The sequence below is a fragment of the Pezoporus flaviventris genome, unplaced genomic scaffold (assembly GCF_033815535.1).
Source record: "Pezoporus flaviventris isolate CSIRO_AGI_PZ_B2104156 unplaced genomic scaffold, CSIRO_AGI_Pfla_v1 ptg000013l, whole genome shotgun sequence".
Taxonomy (NCBI): domain Eukaryota; kingdom Metazoa; phylum Chordata; class Aves; order Psittaciformes; family Psittacidae; genus Pezoporus; species Pezoporus flaviventris.
The window spans coordinates 18,860,667-18,884,151 of record NW_026892561.1 but is presented as its reverse complement, the minus strand read 5'-3'; the positions used below and the strand labels follow the sequence as shown (position 1 = coordinate 18,884,151).

At 43.8% G+C, this 23,485-nt stretch overlaps 1 protein-coding gene across 1 annotated transcript; it reads left to right on the top strand.

Moving 5' to 3' along the window:
* The first annotated feature begins 1,217 nt into the window (after positions 1-1,217).
* Positions 1,218-23,322, top strand: AXDND1 (axonemal dynein light chain domain containing 1). Its single transcript, XM_061452000.1, is given in 27 exon segments — positions 1,218-1,695; positions 2,135-2,333; positions 2,687-2,787; positions 3,429-3,555; positions 3,894-3,978; positions 5,008-5,065; positions 5,205-5,310; positions 6,032-6,123; positions 6,125-6,151; positions 6,654-6,794; positions 7,206-7,282; positions 7,944-8,095; positions 8,673-8,774; positions 9,352-9,518; positions 10,329-10,392; positions 10,844-11,078; positions 14,837-15,050; positions 15,667-15,760; positions 16,440-16,553; positions 16,555-16,652; positions 17,248-17,344; positions 18,310-18,420; positions 19,274-19,417; positions 19,570-19,698; positions 20,818-20,909; positions 22,323-22,472; positions 23,203-23,322. Coding segments are annotated over 27 exon segments (3,153 nt in total). The 5' UTR covers positions 1,218-1,621; the 3' UTR covers positions 23,306-23,322.
* Positions 23,323-23,485: the final 163 nt, after the last annotated feature.

Here is a 23,485-nt window from a genome sequence, read left to right as displayed (position 1 = left end):
CAAGTTCTGTCATGCAGAAGAGCTGTTTATAATCTACTGTATTACAGCAATTGAAATATATTTTGCTATTAGGGGAGGGGAAAAAAATTGTCTTGGCCTGTTTCTTCTCTGAACTCAACTCTGTGGGGTTGGGAGGGGGTTGCAAGAGAGCAATGGGGGGGGGGGGGAGTGTGGAAAAAGAGGGATGGGGTTGCTCTTCTGGGACTGTGGCTGCTCTGGGGAGATGTGGGTCAGAGGCTTGTGGGGGAGGGAGGGAGGGAAGGCCAGGTGGAGAGAGAGCATGTTCCAGAGCCGGCTGGAGCACCCTGTGTGTCCATGGTGATGGAGTCAGGGACAAGCTGCCTGGGGGCTGAGGGCTGGCCGGTACAGGCGGGGGCCCCTCTGCTGCTCTGGGGAGGGGGGAGCTGGCCTGCCTCAGGGGTCTGGGGGCTGCAAGGGCAAGGAGGGAGAGGTGTGAGACAGCTGTGCTGTGGCACACCCGGTGCTGGGTGAGGGGGCTGGAGCGCCGGGCGGCTTTGGCTGGGTTTGCAAGAAGAAATTCACACAAGTCCTTCTTCAGGTCCTAAAGCAACAGGAACTGTCAGAGCTAAACAGCGGGGAAGGGGAGCTGGGGGTTTGTAAGCTGCGTATTGGCCACCGAGGCTCTGTGAGAGGAAAGGATGTCCTTGGAAGTGCTGGAGAGGAGCACGGGGAAGGAGTTAACAGCTTCTGGAGTTCCTAACCTCTCCCAGTTAAATTGGTGCAACTGCCAAATGTGTATCGCGTTAGTGATTTCTGCCTTATTTTGGGCCTGAAAAGGGTTTGTGTGCCAAGAACTGAATGTGATATTTTCCAGCTGCGTACCACATGTGCTAAAGTCAAGTCTTGTCTGTGTCCTTAAACTGTAGCGCTGCAGAACAGTGCCATTAATCTTCTTATCCTTTCTGGTGGGAATAATACATGCTGCCAAACAGAGCTGTTGGGGGGGGGGGGTGTGTTGGTGCAAATAAAGGTTTTGTTCTGTCAGAAGTTTCTAGCATTTTTTTGTATTTTCTTTCCAAGAACCCATTTATGCAACAAAACAAGAAGCTACCTGGCAAGATTACACCTACACCCACAAACATGTATCTGAAGGCAAAGCAATGTAGTTACCCTAATTAAAACCACAATATGCCAAGACATAGCTGATAAGGAGGTCAAAGAGTTTTAATGCCAAGAGCGTTTATAAAGAACAAGGCCAGTGATGGGGGAGGGGAGGCTTCAGAAGAGAATTTATGGAGGTTATGAAACTAACAGAAATATTATTTTTATTAGTAATATACTGCTAAGAAGAAAAAGTGGTAAGGTTAATAACTGGAGACAAATATAATTAAATCTCTAGCCCACTTACATGTATAAAAGAAGCAGTTGTTCTTAATTTAGTTTGTAGATGGAAAAGCAAGCACCCCTATGGAGGGTGTAGCAAAGCAGTGGGGGCTTCTGAACTGACATACCTGGTGTCAGGTGTAGGGGGAGGTCACAATGAATGATTAAAAAAGCATGTTAGCCCTGTGAAGTACAAATGTGGGTTTAATTCTGTTCCTAGATCATTCGCTCCCGCAACTTTCCTTGGCTGGGCATTAAAACAAAATAAACATTCATCATGCCCACAACTGGAGTGCCTGTTCCTGGGCAAAAAGCTGATGCAAGGAAACTGAGCCGTGCCTCGTGGGCAGGCGAGGACCTCAGGTAGAGCAGGGCTGGAGGCTGCAGGGGTTGAACTCTCCATCCTTGCAGTTTCCCTTCAATACTAGGACTCTTCTCTGCATTTTTGTTTTAATTTAGACATAGAATTGCTGGTATTTTAGAGTAGAAAGCTGAGTGCTAGCGAGCCACAAGTAAGGAAGTGGCTTTACAGAAACATGCAAACTTTAGTTCACAGCGTCCCTTGGTGTCTGTGTACCTGGCAGCATGGCACAGTCATGGGATGTAAAAGGTAGCTTGTTCTAGGCTTCATGAAAGACATTAACAGCTGCTAAAAATGTGATAAGCTGCCTGTGCTTTAGATGCTGGTTTGGTGTAAGGGAGCAGACATCTTGTCATGGGTTTTCTCAGCCCTGTATTTTATCATCAGTTTTACTTTCTCTTTCACCGGCAGAATAAATGCTGTTGAAATGTCTCTCTGCTATTTTCCGGAGATGCGCAAGTTGAGGGGTACCCCAAAGATGCTTGACCACATCAAGCCTCTTTCTTCTTCCCTGGAGCATTGTTTTGTTCCAGAAGTTTTCCAAAGCCTGACCTGTGCCAGCAGTTCTCTGTACAGCCCAAAGTACTTCCAGTCCCCACAAACTACCAAACCCCCGATGGGCTTCAGGGTGAGTGTGCTTCCATCTCCTGCCTTTTCCTGTCCAGAATTGTCTCTTCGCTGGGTGCACATGTTCATTCCCTGGGCAAAAGTTGGAAAGTCTGCCAACCTTGTAGGATAAATCTATCTTATACTGCATCACTTCACTGACCATGCCATTTGATGCAGATTTAACAAACATGCCTGCACCCTTGTGCTCCTGTGAAGCCCTTGTTGAGGCATTTTTGTCCACACCAGTTCCTTTGGCCCCGGGACAGAAATAATGATGCAGCATTTGTTTAGACCAGTCAGCCACCCTGACCTGTCCCACTCCTTGGTACATTTCTCATGAAATAGTGACATCCACATGTGGCTTGTCTGCAGGGCTGCCTGCAAACACCAGATTGGCTTTGGCATTATCCTAATCGTCAGAGCAAGTTCAGACATCTGACAGACCACCCTGTCAGTTTGACAGGCGCTGGAGGGTAAGTCAAGAAGAGAGAAAGAGCCCAGGCCAATGGAAGGAAGTTACAGGTGGGAATGCAGAGCTAGGTCTCCCCTTGGCCTTTTCTGATGATAGGTGGCTGTGGTGCCTAATGGGGCTGGATGAATGACCAGCTGTCCTGTCTGAGTTTGGGCTAGAGAGATTTGAGGGAAAGATGTGAGAATAATAAATGAGAGTTGCTAACTGAGCAGTTCTTGGAACCCTCCTTCTGAAGGATGCCAGGGTCGCAAGGATGCTCTGTGATCCACGGTTAAGAAAAGAGGCTCTTCTGGCTTCAGTGGACTTAGCAGGGATTAGCTTTACACTTCTTTGTAAATAAATGACACTTAATGGTGGTGGGAAGTGAAAAATGTTTTGCTCCTTGTTGAACATTGAATATGTATGCAATAGGGTATTGACAGTACATATGAGAAATGGTCTTTGGCCAGCAACAGGCAATGTGAGGTTAATCTGCCTAAAAACCATGATCTCATCTGTCTTTTTGGCCTAGGGAGGAGCCCTGACCATAAGGCTGGCCCCAGGCCCAGCAAACAAACCTGCTTGTGGTTGAGGCTGGCAGTAAGGGAAGAGCAGGTTGCCTGCAGCATGGGTCAGTGAACAAGCTCCTCCCCTCTGTTTCAGGGATGTCTCTTACCTGTGTGACACTGTGACTGGCCAACAAGCTAAGAAAGCAGTGCAAGTCAGAAGGTCTTTTTGTGAGGGTCATCAGGACCGGAGAGGGAGCCGTGGTACAGTCCCACTCACTCCTGTGAGTGCTATTTTTCTGTGTGTCAAGCTGGAAGGGAGATCCTCACACGTGTCCCAGTGTTACCCTGATCCTAAAACACATCGGCTCCCCTTGTGGCTCCAGCCCCCCAGCTCCCCCACTGCAGTTTGGTGTTAATTGTTTCAATCTGCTTTCAGATGTAGATTGTATCTGTTGGGCTCTGGATGTGTAGGGCAGGAAAGGGAAAAGCAGCATGAAAAGCCACTGTGTGAACTTCCCTTTCCTGGCAGCCAAACCTGTGTGTTCTTTGGGAAGGAACCAGGAGTTTGTGCACGTCTTTCAGGTTGATGTTTTGTGCTCTGTCTCTTTTCCATCCCCAGAGAGCAAGCCTAACAGGTAGTCTGATCCCTGAAGAATTTCAAATTGTGAGGAACAGAGGAGTTTCGCCCTTGAAATACTTTGATGAGTGAGTGATTTCTGGTTTACAAGGGTTTGTCCTCAGCTGTTCAGTGTGTGGGGATACAGTGATGAGAAGCTGAGGACACTGACCGGATACACCTCTTGCTGTTGGGAAGGGGAGAATATAAAAGCGGTGGTTGTGCAAATCTCATGCTAACAACCAGGCTGTAGTTAACACTGCAGAGCACAGTGACCCTCGCTGCTGCTCTGGGGTGGCTAACAGAGAACTTCCTGGATGCTAGTACTGCTTTTCAAGGGGCTTCAGTAGTTAGACATGAATGTAGGAGCTGAAGTCTGGTTTGATCCCTTGAGGTAGGCTCTAGGTAGCTCTAACTCTCACTTTATGCATCTATACACCTACATCTTGAATCTGCTAGGGGTGGGGGTTGGGGATTTTTTGGTTTGTGATCTGGAGTTTTCTTCCTTCCCTCCCTTTTCCCCACCCCCAGTTTTTCAGGCTGTCAGTTTTCTAAGCCTTACCAGAAGGGGCTGCTGGGACTTCTCTTGATCTCTCCAAACAACTTCATAAATTTGAAGGAGGCTCTTTCTCATTGTTCAGGAATTAAAATACTAAGACTACGAGTGAAATCCTCACAGCTTCTTTGCCAACAAAATGCAACAGAGCATTTTGTTTCTATTTTGATGATCTCCTCCGATCAGCCTCTGGTTGGGTGTGATGTGGAAACCTGGTGCTTTTCTGGCACCACTAGTAACTTTGTTTAAAAATGGTTTACACTGATCCCTCAGTCAAGTAACATGAGAGTAGAACCATAAAAGGAGAAGGTTCCCACAGGATTTCTGTCTTTAGGGGCAAGAAGAAGGAGCTCCCAGTTTGTGGGTAACTGCAGGGAGTCCAATTCTCTCATTAGACTCTGGATGCTCCCACTGAAGGGCAACCTTGTAGACCCTTCTCTGCCTCTCCACCCTTCATCAGTTTGTATATGGGGCAAAGAGATTGAAGGAGAGAGCACGGTTCCCTTAGTTAGTACAGAAAGTATTACTTTCTAATTGAGCTCTGACATTGCGTTTGTTTCTGTAAATATTCAGCACTTCTTGAAGATCGTGAAAAGAAACTACGTCTGTTCCCATCCCTGTAAGTATCACCCTGCATGCAGTTGTTGGGAAAAAAAAACAAACAACTGTTTTAATTCAGTTTCCTGGGAAAAATCATAATATGAGTGAGATATATATATATATATAAAATAATGATGTGTCCCTTTCTGGTCTGTCAGGAGACCTCCTGGGAGGTTAGAGGTCATCCAGCTGATGCATCTGATGGACAGCATGTCAGAAAAAGCTGGGGTAGATAAGCTAATCAGAGTAACAGGATCTTCACAGGTGGATAACTTGCTTTGTACCCAGATAACTGTCTTGTACCCAAAAAAATAACATCTTGTATCCCTAGTGTTTATCACTGTTGTGCTTAAGGTGCCTGCAAGAAGCTAGTTTCTGCCCAAGCCAGAAGTTTCTGTCCTATAGTCCTGTAACAACCAGGGATTTCCTCTCCTGATCTTGAACTTCTCTCCGTCTTTGACCCACGAAGAGCAGTCAGCTTGCTAGTGTAGGAAGTTACACTTCTGGCAAAAATGCCAGGAAGGAGTGCATTTGACATTATTAAATGAAGGAATGAAGGCAGTAGCTGGGAGATAGGCTGCTGTTTTTCAGAATGGGCCATCAGAAACATTCATAGACCTAAAAAGCAGATGTCAAAGAACATCTGTACCTTGCTTTGCCTTACTTTCTGTTATTCCTGCACACTGATGGAGAAGAATTTGTGAAAAATGTAGAGCATTGCCTCAGCAGGAACTCCAGCTAGAATTAGCAAAGAAAGTCCCATGAATGTTGATGGGAGGGTAGTCAGCATTATGCATAACATGTTTGAAAATAAACCTGTGGTTGCATGCAGATGCAATCCTTTCCCCTTTCTACCTTTAGCAGTGTTTTGTCCTCAAAGGGAAACCTACTTCAGAAGAAATGGGAGATCTGTGTTAACCTGTTGTTAAAGGAGCAGGCTGGCCAGGGTCTGCAAGGCTGTGATTTTTCTCACCTGTTTTGCCAGCTGCACAATATGCTGGAGCTGCTGAAGGCGGAGCAGAACATCTACAACATCATTTTCCATGAGCTGATTTGGCAGGTCAGTGTGGACTGCGTGGAGAGGACAGCTGCTATCAAAGCTCAGGTCATCATTATCCAACCATTAATACCCCTCTTGGTTTATGGCAGTGTCTTCTCAGGAGTAGCATTAGCTATTTCAGATTGTTCCTAATGTCCTTCCCCAGCAAAGCTAGCCTGTCACAGTGTAGCTGGCATAGGGTCTCATGCCAGAAGTCAAATAGGATTTCCCCGCCAGGTTAACAGCCGGGGCTAATAAACACCTGTTGGGTAACCTGAAGCTTGAAGTTGGCAGGACCATCACCACATTTACCATGTGGGCACCTTATCAGTGCGACCTTCAGTGGAAGTTTTCACATACCTGATACCTCCCTCATGGCCAGGCTTCCCATGCTCAGGTTACCACTACTTGCAATTAAATTGTTCCAGAGTGTTTAAAATCCCCAGTCCTGACATTCAGAAGATTGCCTTCTAGATAGCTTCCTGTGCAGTGAAAGGAAAGGGTCTTCAGATGGTGTAAGAGATATGCACTCTCATGTAAATACCTTTTTTTACTCATTTTACTGCAGGCAGAGGTATGTGAGCCTCCTGGAGCGGATCCCTGAACAGATGAAGACTCTCTACAAAAGAATGATGTTGCAGCAGTTGGTCAACAGACGTATTACAGAAGAACTACTCTATTTCAAAGAATCTGTTGGACAGCTGTCTAGGTCTGAATCCTGCCCAGTCCTAAGAAATTATCTCTGTGCCCTAGGCTTAGTCCATTGCCTTTGTTCCATTTCCTAATCTTCCTCCCATAGGAACAGAATGACAGTGTTGTGATTTGAAGCAGAGCTACAGGGATTACACTTAAGCCTCCTCACACTCTCACTGAACTCTTAGTGCCAAATAATGTCAAACCACCTTCTCTCCTTAGCACACTGGAGGTTCTGTCGTTGTGGAACTGCAGAAAGGGCTTGTTGGAGCACGAAGTGTGTGTGGGAAGAGATGCCTTTCACCCCAGCAGTGAGATGATTGTGTTGGAAGAAGAGATCCCTGCATGATAGTGTAGGGTTCCTCAGTCTGTATTTGCCAGATTAGAGACCTTTAAATTGTGTTAAGAATATTACCCACTGTTTCAGTGAGCTGAAGGTATGAGAACATTACCGCAAGGTGACTGAAGAAGCAGAAAAAGCTCAAGAGGAGCTACATGCAGCCTGTTAGCAGGAGGCTAACACAAATGTAAAATAAGTTGTGTTTAAAGATGAGGTCAGGAGATTTCTGCAGTGTGCTGGGATCACTCTCAGATTTTTGGGAAGGAGAGGTGGTGACTGGTTTCCTTCCAGGGAAAGAGAGCTTGGCTGTTTATGACAAATGCCATTATTTTGCTATAAATCCTAAACTCAAAGGACTAGAAAGCTCTTCAAAACATTTATAGTTTTAAGTCATTTGTTGCTCAGGTGCTGGCATTCCTTTTTCTTCACCCCACATTCACAGCAAGTGAGCTCTTCATAGTCTAGAAGAGCCTGCAGCTCTGAATTTCTGAGGGGCCTGTGGACATCTTCAGATACCTAAGAAATTAGATATTTAGGTGGTTGGTATCAGAGTTGTGGTGAATGAACAGGCAAACAGATTTACTTACAGGAATCTTGTGTCATGAAGAAAACCGCTAGTCTAGTCCCAGGAGAGATCTGTATTCATACTGATCGGAAACTTGTCATGGGAATGTCAACAGAAACGTGTTGTAGGGGCCTGGGGAGAAGGACCTGTGAACTTACAGTCTGTGCGGGAGGTGACTAAGGAAGGAAGGAGGAAGAGGAAATGCCTAAGGAAAGCTTTCGGATTTTGGAGAAAGAAGTAAATGTGAATGACAAACAGAGGTGCATGTATTTCATTGTCTTTCTCTTCCAGGCTTTTGGAAGAGTATCAGGAGTTAGACACGTTACAGAGAAGACTACTAGAAGAGCAGGCTCTATTGCTAGCTCAAGAGAGAGACACCTGGATCGCAGCCAGGTATGACCTGGCTCAGAAGGTAGCTGCAGGAAATCAGTGGTACACTGCAAGATATAAAACATCACAGCTAGCACTCTTGTTTTCATCCCAAAGAACCTCTTTATTTAATATGATTGGGTAGTAACACATACCTGCCCTGACCTCATTTCCTGCGGTCTGTTCTGCTTCACACGTGGTTTTATTTTAATTGAAACCAGTTGACTTACACAGCCATTTTGGTACAGCTCTCCAAGTTCTGCGCAGGAAAAACTTCTGTGAGATGGGTATTTCCATTTGCAATGTGTTTGACTAAAAGTTTCTTATTTTCCTATAATTTAGAATATTGTACCCAGATTCCTTACAATTCCTCACAAAGTTCTTGGTTGATTCTGTTGTGTGTGTGTCCCCCTTGTTTGTGATCTCCTACTTTATCCCATTCAAGTTAAAAATCTGTTAGCAGAACTTTTGGGACGGAGAGATCAGAGATTTAACTGTAAGGAAAGTGGACTCAAATGCTTCAGCTTCATTTTATCCATGGCAAAGCTCCCATGTTACTGTCAGATGCCTCTCCTCTCAGACGAAAACAGGGCAAATAATAACTTTTCCCCTTCCCCCAGATAATAGACAGAAACCAGCTCACATTGGTTCACCAGCTCCATGTTGGTGGAAAAACATTGACCAGCGTTCTCAAACATTTCATAAACCTCTTGACCTCAAAGGTAGGGACCTGCCTGCGATGGGTGCCTGTTTAAGGCATGTGTATGCATGCTTTATGTAGCTCTACTGTTCTCAATAAAGCACTCGTTATTTTGGCTGTTATTTGAACCTTCGAATCTTGGTCTAGTTTCAAATGAACATTAAAATTTGACTGAGTTCACTCTTTCTGCTTTTCTCTCATTACTCCATGTCCCCTTTTCTCTACTTCAGTTCTTTCCCCCCCTTTTCCCCCTTTTTTCTTACTGTAGCTTTCTTCTCTCTCCCCATTCCTTCTCCATAAAAGCAAACCAGACTGAGGCTAGTGTGATTTTGGCCTCATAGGTATGAGGCGGCATGGTGTCTCAGTAGCATGCAATCAACAAGAAGTCAAGCATTCAGTTCTGGCATGCCCAACGCTGAGCCACCTAGTCCCATCTCAAAGGGTTTGTGAGGGCTGTGCTGTGGAATTACGGATATTCCCCAGATCTCTGATATGTACATCACTCAAAATAGCTAGGGCAAAGGGAGAATTCCTCCAACTCAGATGAAGATAACCATGACAACGCTCCCTTTCCCCACCCTCTTGCGCAATGCCTGCAGGACACAGAAGACCCGACTGATTTGCAGGAAAAGACAGAGCAGTTCAGGGAGAGATAGGGTCATATTGGAGCAGAAATAGAGCGTTCTGAGGAGTCCACCCAGAGAAAACTGTAAACTGTCTGCAGCAGCTTCCACAAGCACCTTCAATACTTCCATAGAAGTGACTCGTGAGTGGCCCAAAGGGACCTGGGGCACCAGTCGACATTCTCAACCTTTGCCCTGGACCAGTGCAAAGTGTGCACTGATTCTCAGGTGTAGTGAGATTTGGTACAATCTGCAATTTACACATCCTTCACTGCTCTACTCTTCTACTTGATGTATTTATTTTGATTATCAGGTGCCTAACAGTAACTCCAAAGCGGTGCTGTGAGTTTGTGGTTGAATTTGGTGGAGCAAGGCTTGTACCCTCCTGCTGCAAACCAGTGTTCTTTCTGCAGCTGTCATTGCTGTAACAGAATTCCTCTATTTATTTAGTTTGGTTCATTTTAACTTGAATTGCACAAACATTATTGCTTCAGTAGAGCATTTAGTTCTCATGTACAGATATGAGACTCTGAGACACATGATGTTTCAAACACAGTCTTTTTCTGTGTTAAGGTGATTGTATTTTTCAGGCTTTTTGTTAGTTCATTGTAATATGTTAGACATAACAAAGCACAAATGCAAGCACAAAATGCAGAAATATGCACAGTGTGTGCATAAACAAAAGTCATCACTTTATAGATTTCAATTACAGAGTTAATAATGTCTGAATTTTCAATATATGCTTGATTTTGATTTTCATCTCTGCTGGAAGTAACATATTTTCTTAACTGACACCCAGTGTTTGTGTTCCTTTGAGTGAGAGAATAAAAATCCCTTGCTGAGTAGGGTCGTGTGGTTTTTACTTTGAGTATCTATCTTGAGTCTTGGTTTTACCTTGGCTACTAAAGGAATTTTTTCTCTCAGTTCTCATTCCTTCTTTCCCTCTGCTTTAGCTCCTCTCAGATGAATGAAAAGCTATTAGATGAAATCCTATCAGAAATCAAGAACTTGATAAATGTAAGATTTTGGGGGGTGGATGTATTATCAAGCGGTATCTGCCCAAAAAATTACCATGTGTGAGCTGAGCCCCAGTGAGCATCTAGGCCCATCACAAGTGTGAATGAAAACATATCAGCTCAAATCTTTTGTGCTGAACCTTAAGCTAAGAGTCTACCCATGAGAAATTATAATTGACCGATGCCATAATTCAGCCAGTGTGTTAAACTTAATCATGTGTTTGAGCGTTCCTGACCAACAGGTCTGGTGACTGGTAAAGCTCTGGTGATCTGTAGAAGTGCTCAGAATTGTCACCAGTAAGTTTCCAATTCATCGTGCAATCTACTCACTGTGACATCTTTATGTTCATGGATTCCTCACGCTTCTTGTGCTTGATTTCCATAACTTTTCTTTCGTGGCCAAGGGGTGGTCCAGCTTTTGGGGGTGCAGCAGGTTTCTCCTTTCCTTTCAGATGCTAAAAGAAGACCTAGAGCAGTACACAGGGGAGGTGCACCTAAGAAAGACTGAAAGTCTGAAGAGCACTGCTGGCCTGCTGGAGTACTGGACAAAGCTGGGACAAACGGTGATAAATCGACACCGGGATTTAACTGAAGCATTGCCTCTACAGAACACTGCCCTGGAATAAATAAAACAAAGGGCATGCGAACTTCACAGGCAATACAATATAAGGATAAATGGAAATAATGGTAAGGAATGGCCAATTTATAGCTCAGTCTTTCCTTGGGTATGCCAAGAAAGTACAAAGTAATAAAGGATCAGTTGACATAATCTGTACTGGCCTTTTCCAGAGCTAAAGTCTGACCCATAGATATATGCTGCGAATAAAGAGCATTCAAGGGACAGACTCCAAGGAACTTCACTCACAGTCACACATAGAAAGAATATCTGAAATTTTAAACGTGATACAGTGCAAAGAACATGCGATGCAGATATGACACAGGAAAGTCATATGTTATATTCAGAGGGATTATGGGCAGTTTGTGATTATATGGATAATTTATGGGGGGGAAAATGCTAAAGGAAAGGATGGATGTTTAAAATGTAAGGCATCACTGTAAAAAGTAAAACATTACTGTAAAGTAAAACACTATCTCAGAGGGTGATACTATTTTTATCACCTTATCACTAATGCTAAGTTATCTTAATCTAGATTTTGAGTTATCCTGATAATAAAGTATGTACATAAATGTTTTCTTTGCTGATATAAAGTTATCATGTCTTGTGTAAGATAACAAACAGTTGTTGAGTAATTTGCAACTAACCTTCTCAACCTTTGCCTCTGTAAGACCTTGACTCAATTCTGATTTTCAGAATTGTTTCACTTCTGATGTTTTCCTAATAATTTTGTTTCCTTTTAGCAGACTAAAACTAAACTGAAAATGTGCTGTCAGGAACTGCTAGTCATATTTGCTAAGCTGCTTCTCATGCTGCCATCTTATTCTCACACTCAGGGTTTTCCTGTGATTTTCCCTACATTCTTCTGCTACATGTTATATTTCAGCCTACTAAATGATCTGAGGTGGAATAAGTCTGTCCATCCTATGAGACAGCTAAAGAAAGTAAATATTCTTATTAGTTCTCATTAGAAAGTGAGAGAAAGAGGAAGGAGCAGGGCCATAATTAGACATTCACCAGAATGACAAAAACTTAACAGCAGATTGTCAGAAGTTAGTTGTGATCTGAACAAACTGCTAGGCAGCACAATGCAGATGTCTGATTCAAAATTGCTTCAGCCAGTAAAGTGCAGAAAAAGGGATTTTATCTGATTTTAACAAAGGCTTTGGAAACTGGACTACAGAAAAGGCATTATCTTGCTCCATACAAGACAGTGTATTTTGAATGGTTTGGATTCATTTTGTGTTGTAATGTAATGGTCTTTCAGTAGAAAATCCACGGTACCCCTTCTTTTTACATTATATTGCATCTTTGATAAGAAACAGTGAAAATGAAAGCCATTGTAAAGAATAGGTAAGATATAATACTGAGATCATGGTAATTTTGTACTGTAAGGCAGTGGCACCTGGTTACCTGAAGTGTTTATTATGTTCTAAGATCTGGTTACCTGGTCTCAATCAGCATGTGCCAGAAGTACAAAGGGCAAATGGTATTTGATGACAAAAATTAGAGATGGAGGGAGAACAACGAGATATGAGATTGGTTAGACAGGAGGTATAAGAAAGAATTTATATGAAATTTATAAGGTTTGGTTTAATATCTTTGCTTTTATTCAGTCTTCCTTCCTCACTTCGTAAGCCTTCACAGTGTACCTTCTTTTGAAAATAACATGGTTTTGACTCTGAAATTGGCACTTGGTACAAGAGTGGCCTCTCCAGTGAGCTCCAGTTTGGTCTTTTCTTTTTCTGTGGACTTGATAAAGCTCATGAGATAAATGCAATGACACGGACAGCCTTCCCAAAGCAAGCTAATATTTAATAAGGATCCAGAGTACTGTGTAAGGGCTAATACAGCCAAACCACACATAAGTGACTGTTCTCCCTCATCATTGTCTCTAAATTGAAGAGACATCAATTTGATAGGTGGACCACTCAGTGGATAAAGAACTGGCTGGATGGCCGCAGGCAAAGAGTTGTGGTCAGTGGTTCAGTGTCCAGCTGGAAACCAGTAATGAGTGGTGTCCCTCAGGGATCGGTGCTGGGACCGGTCTTGTTTAACATCTTCATGGCTGACATGGACAGTGGGATTGAGTGTGCCCTCAGCAAGTTTGCCGATGACACCAAGTTGTGTGGTTTGGTTGATATGCTGGAGGGAAGGAATGCCATCCAGAGGGACCTTGACACGCTTGTGAGGGGGGCTGATGGTTTAACCATGACAAGTGCAAGGTCCTACACCTGGTTTGGAGCAATCCCAGGCACAGCTACAGGTTGGGCAGAGAAGAGATTCAGAGCAGCCCTGCAGAGAAGGACTTGGGGGTGCTGGTTGATGAGAAAATGAACGTGAGCAGGTAGTGTACACTTGCAGCCCAGAAACCAATCGTATCCTGGGCTGCATCAAAAGGAGCGTGACCAGCAGGTCAAAGGAGGTGATCCTGCCCCTCTACTCTGCTCTCATGTGACCTCACTTGCAGTATTGTGTGCAGTTCTGGTGTCCTCAAAGTAAAAAGGACATGGAACTGTTGGAACAAGTCCAGAGAAGGGTCATGAGGATGATCAGGGAACTGGAGCACGTCCCATATGAAGACAGGCTGAGAATGTTGGGTCTGTTCATTCAGCCTGGAGAAGAGAAGGCTGCTTGGAGACCTCATAGGAGCCTTCCAGTATCTGAAGGGGGCCTATAGGGATGCTGGGGAGTGACTGTTCATTAGGGACTGTGGTGACAGGACAAGGGGTAACGGGTTCAAACTTAAACAGGGGAAGTTTAGATTGGATATAAGGAGGAAGTTCTTTACTGTAAGGGTGCTGAGGCACTGGAATGGGTTGTCCAAGGAAGTTGTGAATGCTCCATCCCTGGCAGTGTTCAAGGCCAGATTGGACAGAACCTTGGGTGACATGGTTTAGTGTGAGATGTCCCTGCCCATTAGAGGGGGGTTGGAACTTGATGATCTTAAGGTCCTTTCCAACCCTAATGATTCTATGATCCTATGTACCCCTGGGACCCACCTCTTCTGAACCCTTAAGATGATGCTGCATGGCAGGAAAATTTACACTATCATTCCTGCCACTTCTCCTTGGCCTCCTGCTTGTTAACACCTAATGCCTGCTTGTGGAGCTCTATCATGTGCTCTCAAAGGTTCCACCCTGAGGAGCATAACCACCTCCATTTCTTACTCATTTGAACATCCCAAAACTGCTTCATTGCACTTCTCCCAGTTCAGAGGAGAAGTTAAACAGTTTTACCCCACAGCTGTACCCATGTGTCAAAATCACTGAAATATTAAAACACCTTTCATCACCACCATGTGCTTAACATGCCATCTTTGCTCCAAGATGTTGTGGAGGCCAGGACCTCACCAGGATTTAAGCAAAGTTTAAACATTAGATATCAAGAGGATATCCAATATCCATGATATGAATGGATATCATTGTTGCGTTTCAAACACACTCCCCAACAAAAAGAGAATATCCGTCAGTATGTTCCACGAGTGGGTGAAAATTAATTTACTGCCTTGTACAGGCATTCTGCATATCCGTGCATACTGCATCCCCTGCATCTTTGAAAAATTGGATTGTAACTGCAAAGCTGTTTTAAAAACAGTTATATTAAGCCTTTATGAAACAAGGGAGCCAAATCTGCCAAGACAAGAAGGGCTTTAATTCAAGCCCAGTTTCTTTCAACTTGCTTTGAATTCAGCGCTTACTAAGCAGCTTATTTTTAGTTCCAGGTGTAGCCAGTTCCCACATAGGCTGTTCAGCCCTCTTTGAATCCAGCTTTGGTTTTGTTGGCTGAAAGAATTATAATTAAAGGTTTGTATTTTCTTCCCCTGCAGGCACATCTAAGTTTTTGACAGCCTTGGTGAAAAGTATGGAAGATTGGTTATTCAAGGTGCAAAAGCTGAAGCAAGGTTCTGGCATGCACAAAGCTGAGCTGTGTGCATTTTATCAGAAGATTCCTGCGTGGCTGGGCCAGGTGGATGCAGTGAAGAATTGTGTGGGCTTCAGGCAGTTGCATGAAGCTGAGAGCGATCAGAAATCACACTTTCCGTAAGGACAGAGGTGTTAATTGTACCTAGGCTGACCTTGCATGCAGTGCTACACTCAAAAGAGAGATGTCCTTTTTTGGATGCCAGGATGGAGACCCTGGCACAGGAAACTGTTAGTGGGCCAAACATGATCAGCTGAAGTGTTAAAGTGGTTGGAGACTGCCTTTCATTTGCTTTGATTTGACAGTTATCTGTGGAGTAGAAACAGTTGGTGGCTTTGGTATCACTCCTGGAACATCATTGTCTCCGTCAGCACTGCCACCTGGTTTGGAAATCTTGACATTTGAAATAAAAACAAAATACGTGATTCATCTGCAGTCAGATTTGTGGGGGCATATTCCTCTTCATGGTCCTCCATTGCCTTTGGTAAATACCATCAAGAAGTACATCATTTGCAGAGCACATGCAAAATGTGTATGTAAGAGATTTACTTGAAAATGGCAAGTTTGCCCACAACTATAGCATTAACAAAAAAAAGCGTGTCATGTTTCCAGCTTATGGTGTACTATAATATATTGTTTTCCTCAAGCTGGGAAGCAAAAGGTGTCTTTGAGGCAAGAGATCCTTGGGTCTGGTGCACTAGAGGTCACTTTGTTTCTGGATTTGTTTTTTTTCAGGGTGGTACCTAATGTTTTTTTTCATATGATTCAGCAATGGGTTCTGTCCATGAATAATGAGACTGAGAAGAATGTCACACATGCAAATGAAAAAGTAAGTGCAAGCCTGAAACTGCTGGGATAAGAGTGCTATATCTAGCATTCAGTCCTTCCTTTAATTTCTATCTGGCCAGAGCACAGTTGTAAGGAATGCTTGTTTCTCTTTTGACACTTTCTTACCTTGTTTGAATTGAGTTGTGGCTTTTGTCTTCCAGCCAAAGGAGTAGGGGAGAACTTCTCTAAAAATAGCTGTAAGGTCTCCTATATAGTGCACCAAAACAATTTTATTGTTTCATCTTTAGTGAGTATTTTCTTTGGAATAATCGAAGTTATTTCCTGTTCAGAGAGCTGTTGTGGCTCTGAGCTCTCTGTGGGCTTATTTCTCCCATGACTGTAGACTAGAGGCTCTCAATATGCATTTTTTTAATGTTCTATAAGTGTGGTGTGTAGTTTTTGGTTTGTCACTGAATTCTGGATATGAGAGCATGCTACGTGGCTAATAATCAGCATATGATCCTAAACAAGAACTGGGAGAAGAATAGATCGATAGTAGAAAAAGATGTGTCTATAATGGGAATGAATATGGGAGAATGGTAAAAATAAATGTTTCTGTCATTAGGTCAGTTTGCAAATTAAATTAGCGCATTCATGTATGTGAAATGCAGTGGCTTCAGACTACTTGGCAAAACCAGTCATTTATCACTGGTTTAGATTTGCTCTAATGTTTTGTGCAGGTGACTGAACTGGACAGAAACCTGACCCTGTGGCTGGTGGATTTGCTGAGACACATGACAGCGGAACGCTTGTCCTGTGAGTGTCCCCAGTGGCAGGAGTCCGGTACTGAGATGGATGGACAAGGAGCCCAGGCCTCTGAGGGCTAGTAAGCTGCAGCATGGAGATGAAGAGTTGGTTGCAGAGATGTGCAGACTTGCTGATTCTGTAGACAGGTATCAACAGAGGTTTTCAGTTTCACCTAAGAGAGTTTTCTTAAGAAAAAATATTCAGTGTTTTGATCATGGTGACAGATCCCATCCATTTGCTTGTCCTTGGATCTTTTCCCAGGTCATAAATGGGCCTCACTAGAATTTGTAGGGAGTCTAAGAAGATAGAGACACCTAAAGAGAACAGCAGTGCCTGCTTTATACCTAGTACTGCTATAAAATATGCTAGCATCTGCGATAGTGAGGGCTCTGCCCATCCTTCTGAGAATGACCTTTGGAGGAACGAGGCCACTACAGGCAGTGAGTCTACAGATCACTTGGAGCAATGCCTCCACCTGATTCAGGATCTGTGCTCACACATCCTGTGTGGGTTAATAAGCACTGGCATGGAGAAGCTTTCTGGGAGGTCACTGTGTGAGAGGAGCAGGTGAGGACTGCTCTTCTGCAGACTTCTCTAGTAGTGCAGTTCTACAGATAGTTCCTGTACCTTGCTGACAGCAATGGGCTCATGACTGAATCATCTTTTCCACCTAAATGATTCTATGATTATAAGCATTTGAAGGTACTTCTGCAGGCCTGGAAATGTTCTACATCTTTGCAGCTGCTGTCGCGAGACAGTCAATTAAATTGTTCAAAAGAAACGGTCAGAGAAAGATTTAGAAGCTGATTTTGAGCTGGAGGAGCTGAATAAGATCAAGGTAAAAGGTGCCTGTGTTGCCAGCTATCTAGGTCTGGAAACCTAGATAGTTTTCCAGATTAGATTGTATTTGCTTTGTAAAAGCTAGATAAAAATATATGTGAGGTTTCAAGGAGGAGGAAGACTGCTGTTTCAATGGATTACCCTGGTTCCCCAAGTTACCTACTGATTTTGCAGTCCTGGACTGCAGATAAAACCGGGTCAGGTCATGTTCACTTTCAATATTTTCCTTGCCCTGTTTCAGGGTGCATATGTAAGGCCTCTCCTGTGAGATTTATTCTGTATGAGTGGTAGTAGATTCACCTCTGGTCCAAAGCTTGTCAGAGCCATGCACATCCAGACTTGAGTGGTGCTTAGAGGTTCTTGGAGGTGCTTGGTGCCTTTATAGAGATGCAGTTGAAAGTTTTTGCAGTCAACTGACATACCTGACTCCCCCTTATTCTACATTGGCATGTAAAGCTCTTAATTGCTACCATTATCATCACCAGTGTTTAGCTTAGCTTTGCCTGTGCTTTAGGAATGTGAGAGTAGACCCTTCCTGAAGGCTGAGACTACCCTGAACAGAGGGCTTCAAGAAATGCAAGAAGCCTCCCTGCAGGGGTTGAAAATACTTGTGTTTCTGTTCCGCATTACTTTAATGAGTGAAAAATTAACCCCTGGGATTTACACTCATTTCTCTCCACATAGGCTGAGGCAGTGTCTATGACATATGTTCTGTGCTGGCCTGAGGAGGAGCTTGTTGAAGGAATGAGTTGGTGGAAGTGATTAGCTGGTGACATATGCCGTGTCTGAAAGCTTGGAGAAATGTGTCTTCCTTGTAGGGTGAGAATGAAAGGTTCCAGGTAGTCCCCTTCCTATAAATAAAGACAGAAAGCTGGAGTTACTTAACTGACTGAATGAATATGATAAGTCGGTTTTTTTCCTGCTCAATAAGCCCTGAATAATCATTTTCTGTTGTCTCCCCAGACTGAGTACTGTAATTGGATTCAAGTGTGTAGTCATCTTCTTTCAGAGATCAAAGGCACTCCAGTCTCCTGTCTGGATTTAGAAGAACTGAGAAATCTCTTTGGATCAGAGGCATATATAGACTGCATTTGCTGTTCTAGGTTGAACCAATTTGAATGAAGGTCTGCTTCAAAACTTTTCCTTAAGAAAGCAGCTACAGTTCCATTTGCAGGAAGGTTTCACTGAAGACCTGCATGCACTCTAAGTGGCAGCTAGAACTATGAGGTGTTATGACTGCAAATTGGTTAAAAATCACAGTGCTGCTTGTGAGCACAGGTCTAAGGCAAAACCAGAGCTTCAGTGGAGTCGGAGAATTTACCCCATGGGTAGACCAGCTCCCCGTGGGGTGTGATAGTTTTTCCTTCACCTATTGGGGTGGACTTTGGCTGGAATTCTTGTGGTTGCCTTACCCAGGAGATTAAGCTGAACTTGTAGTTTAATTCCTTGTGTAGCTAGATGGATGCCTGAGACTGCCTATAACAATTATATGTATTTTATAGCTGGTTGGCCTGGCATTGGTCTACTTTCATGCAAAACAGGTTAGATTTGGATAATGAGAAAATTGATTTAGGTTTATTGTCTTGAATGATCTGTTAGCTTCAATTCTGAACTTCACCCCCAAGCAGAATGACATTGTTCCTGACTTCCAGTCTACAGCCAGTGCTGTAGCTCTCATGCTGCCTCTTTTTCTCCTTGCCATGGCCTCCACAAAGCAGATATGCCACAGTGAGTCCTGCCTGTGTAATTGTCGTGGTCTAAGCATTCAGTAACTAGCATACTCATTGTGATCTGAAACATATTCATGCTAAGGACCTCCTCAGTGGTTGAAGTCCCAGTCTAAATATGCGCACAGAGACCAGCTACCTTTGCCTAGGTTAGGCCAAAGAGAGCAGGCTATTAACCTGATCCTTATGGTGCCTTACAGGAATTGCAATTGAAACTTAAGCTTAAGGACACCGTCATTTCTTCAACTCAGGAAGAGTCTGAATCTGAAAATGCCATCAGCAAAACGAAACCCATAACAGAGGACAAACCATTAAAAGTAAAGGAGGAAATAGCCATCATGCAGGTGACTGTAGTAGCAGCAATATGCTGCTTTCCAGCAGGGCCTTTTTATTTATTGCTCAGAGTATGTGATGTGAAACATGGCCTTACAGTGGCCTTGAATGCCAAGAGGCTAGTGGTATCTCCTATTTCTTGTTCCTTTTCTCTCTTGAGCAGCATCCATGTGCTGGTATGGATTTTCTGATTGAGGACAATGAAGCTACTGCAGACGTGATCAGATATTTAGGGCATGACTCCAGCGTCCACCTGAAGTCTCTGAAATCAGGCATCATTACAGTTACAGGGGTAGGAGTCTCCACCACACCAGTGTTTTTTAGCCTTCTGCAGAGATTTGGAGCTGGGTTCTAGGTGTATACTCAGACTCTGTTATGAGACCCCATTTAACACTTGCATCAGACTTCCTGGGGCAGTGCAAGGTGCCGGTGTTCTCTCAGATTCCTCTGCTCTAGCAACTTTAATCATTAGAACAGTTACCACAGCTGCAATTTGTCCTTCTCATCCATGCATTACTGCCGTGGCTTCATGATCCAGGACTATCTGCTGAGACTGGGATGGTGAAAGTGGTTTGATGCTGAGCACATGGGAGGAGTTGAAGGGGGTTCAGAGATTCAGGGAGATCCCACAACAACTGGGAATTAAGGAGTTCCAGTTGGTTTTGGCCTCCGTTTGCCTTTGAGATAGTGCTCTTCGGTAAAGTTGCTCTTCATAAGTCATAGGGCCTGTTATTCCTTAGTTAGTCAGTCATCCAGAGTAGAGCCTAGAGGTACTGGAAGTGTGGATCTCTAGCAAACTGTCACTGGATGGTGCCACTCTTTAAGCATGCTGCATTGCTAAATGTGCCTTGCCCTTCAGGCTTTAGAAGTGATCAGCTAGTTAAGAGTGACAGTGCAGGAGTCTGTCTTTATGGACTCTGATTTGTTTTATAGAAATGAACCCCTGGAAATCATAATTACCTTCCAAAGCTTAGAGTGAGAGCCTTTCCACAGTCAGTTTTACAGAAAAACCCAAGTTGTCTTTTCCAGATGAAAGCTGACTTATGCCTGTTGGACAATGTGAAGAGCTGCCTCTTTCTGTTCTTCAAACATTGTTTTGTTGGGATTTTTGCTCCTAGCCAGGCTACAGCCACCTTCAACCTCAGTAACTCAAGGAATGCACCAGCAACCCAAGACTATGAGCCAGTGAGAATTTCATGTCTGAGTCAGAAAATCATTTTAGTCTATTTTTAATGCCAAGATCAGTTCAGTCCCTAAACTAGTCTCTGGTTTTACATGTTTTGCTGATATAGAGCTCTTGTCTGTGTTGTGACTGTGCACTGACACACCAGCACCAAACCAGGCACATGCTACAGGTAGAATGCAGCATTGTTGTTTCCGCATTCACTTAACAAAAGGTTTTCCCAATCAGAGAGAGATGACTGCCTCCATGCCATCAAGTCCCTTTTCTCAGAAAGAGTTTGAAGCCCTAGCAATGATGGAATATCTGCAAGCGCAACTCCTGTGAGTACTCTGCTGGAGGCATGAGTGGGGCAGGGTTTCATGCCAGGCAAGTGCCTATTTTGCTCTCTGATAATGTTCTGCTTTATCCAATATCTGTTGGCTTAATTTTGGGTTTCCTTCCATTTTGATTGTCTTGGGTGATTGAGTATGTTTTATGTTAGCTGAAGATATGACCCATATTGGCTCCCCTTCATTTCTGTGGAGATTTTCTGTTTTGTGTACTCATGAGGTACATTGCAAAGGTACTCAGGATGGTTTTCTGTGAAACTTCTTAACACTTCTGGTCCTGTTAGCACTTGCAGGGTGTCGTGTGAATGCAGCTGAGCTCTTCCAGGGCCTGCTTAGTGCCCAGGAGCTTGGCAAGTACAGACATGCAATTTTGTACCTAAGTATGGGGAACACAATAAAGTGACACCCCAGTGTCTTCATGCAGAATCACATCAAGGTTTGTGTTTGGTAAGGACTTCTTCCATGTTTAAGCAGGCTTGGGCACTTTGAACTTGTCGTGGTTTAAAACCAGTCAGGCAGCTCGTTCACTCACTCCCCCCCTTCTTTCCCTCCCCCTACTCCCGGAAAGAATCAAAAAGAATGCAACTCCCACGGGTTGAGATAAGAACAGTTTAGTAACTAAGGTATAACACAAATCACTACTGCTACCACCAATAATAACAATGATAAAGGAAATAACAAGGGAAGAGAATACAACACCTCACCACCAGCTGACCGATAACTTGCCCCCCCCCAGCCCAACCAAGCACCAACCGAAACCTCCTCCAACCCCACTCCTGGCCCTTCCGGGTAACTCTCAGTTACATCCTGGGCATGACGTGCTGTGGTATGGAATACCTCTTTGGTCAGTTTGGGTCAGGTTTCCTGTCTCTGCTTCCTCCCGGCTTCTCCTCCTCCCTGGCAGAGCATGAGGCTCAGAAAGTCCTTGGTCAGACTAAAACATCAGTGTTAGCAGCTCTGTTCCCAGACAGAAAGTCAAAACACAGCGCTGCACCAGCTACTAAGAAGGAGAAAAATGACTGCTACTGCTGAATGCAGGACAGAACTACATTCCCTCATATTTCTTGTTTTGTCTGTGAGCTTGATTTACCTGGGATAACTCCATCTCATCAGCTTTGCTAATAGAATTGACTGTGCTCTGTATTTATCCTTGCACAGTGAAGATCAGCATCTCACTCTTTGCTAGCAAACACTGAGTTTTGAAACTAATTCAGCTTGCAGGGTTTAAACAGATGTGCCATGAACTCCTTTAGTGATCTGTTAACAATGCCCTTCTCTGAAACCATATATGTGTTTTATACAGTCCCACCGAAAGTTTCAGCTTTCTAAATCTTTCTTTTAGGTATGCTACCAGCAGCTGCTTATATTTCAGATTTCAGCGTTACCTTTGCTTCTGTGTTTCAGAGAAAGAGAGATCCGTGCTCAAAATGCAGAGGAGAGATCTGAAGGTCTTGAAGAAAAGCTGGAAGCAGCTCTGCAGAGAATCTAAGACCTAGAGGGTGAGTTGGAGAAAGAGGGGAAAGTCATCCCAGAAGTAACACACAAAGAAGGGCAAGATCAGGAGAACCAGTATTTCAAACCCTCTTCCAGACTCAGAGAGAGAAGCAGTCTTTGAGGACACCTTATTCATCTCCTGTTTAGTGCAGGACCGTCTTCTCCTGGGCACATCCTAGGGCTTTGTCAAGACTCTTTATCAGAAACCAAGCAAGGAGACTTTTAACATGATTGTAGATCATGGCAAAAAGAACTGCTGAATGTGGTCTGGTTTAGAGAGAAAGTAACTTTGCTTGACATAGGACACCAGTGTCGGTATCTAGGAGATCACTATAATTGACTTCATCTTCCTGTGAGTGTTCCCTGTTACAGTCAAGAAGGTCTGTTTAGGATCACTGATTTTAGGGTCGAAAAGAAATAATATTCCAGGTCCCTTCACTCTCAGAAGCCACAGACCTTTTCTTCTATCACAGGACAATCTTGCTGTCTCCAAGAGCTGTTTGAACACAGCTGACATACTTTTGGCAGTGAGTTCCTTAGGTTGCATGTTTGTTGTGGGTGAAAACATTTCCTTGTGCCCTTTCTCAGCTAGATCCACATGGATATAAGATGTGGAGAAGGAGGAAAAATTGGGAATTAAAATATCTTCCGGTAGTCCTTCAGTGTATCCTATTGACTGACATCAAAGTGGAAGGAGAGGCTAATTGGTTGTTAAGGAGGCGATCCCTTGGGCACATTTTAACTCCATGGTATTTTTAATAACTTTGGTTTGTTGGTTTGTTTTTCTTTCAGAAGAATGTCTCCAAGAAGGCATCTCGGAAGTCAAGGCCTGCTCAAGTCTCAAAGCTTCTACCTCTGGCCAGTTCAAGGGCTCCGGAAAAGAACAACATTAAAGAATAGCAATGCCCCAGTAGTTTCATAGTACCTGTTCATAGCAGTGGTTCACCCCCAATCCACTGCTGTTACTCCTTACCTAGTATCCCAGTACCTCAGTCCCATCTCAGCATTTACGCTGTTCTTTTAGCTGGCTCTGCCACTTCCACATATGCTTTGTTTGTCCTCTACCTTGTCCC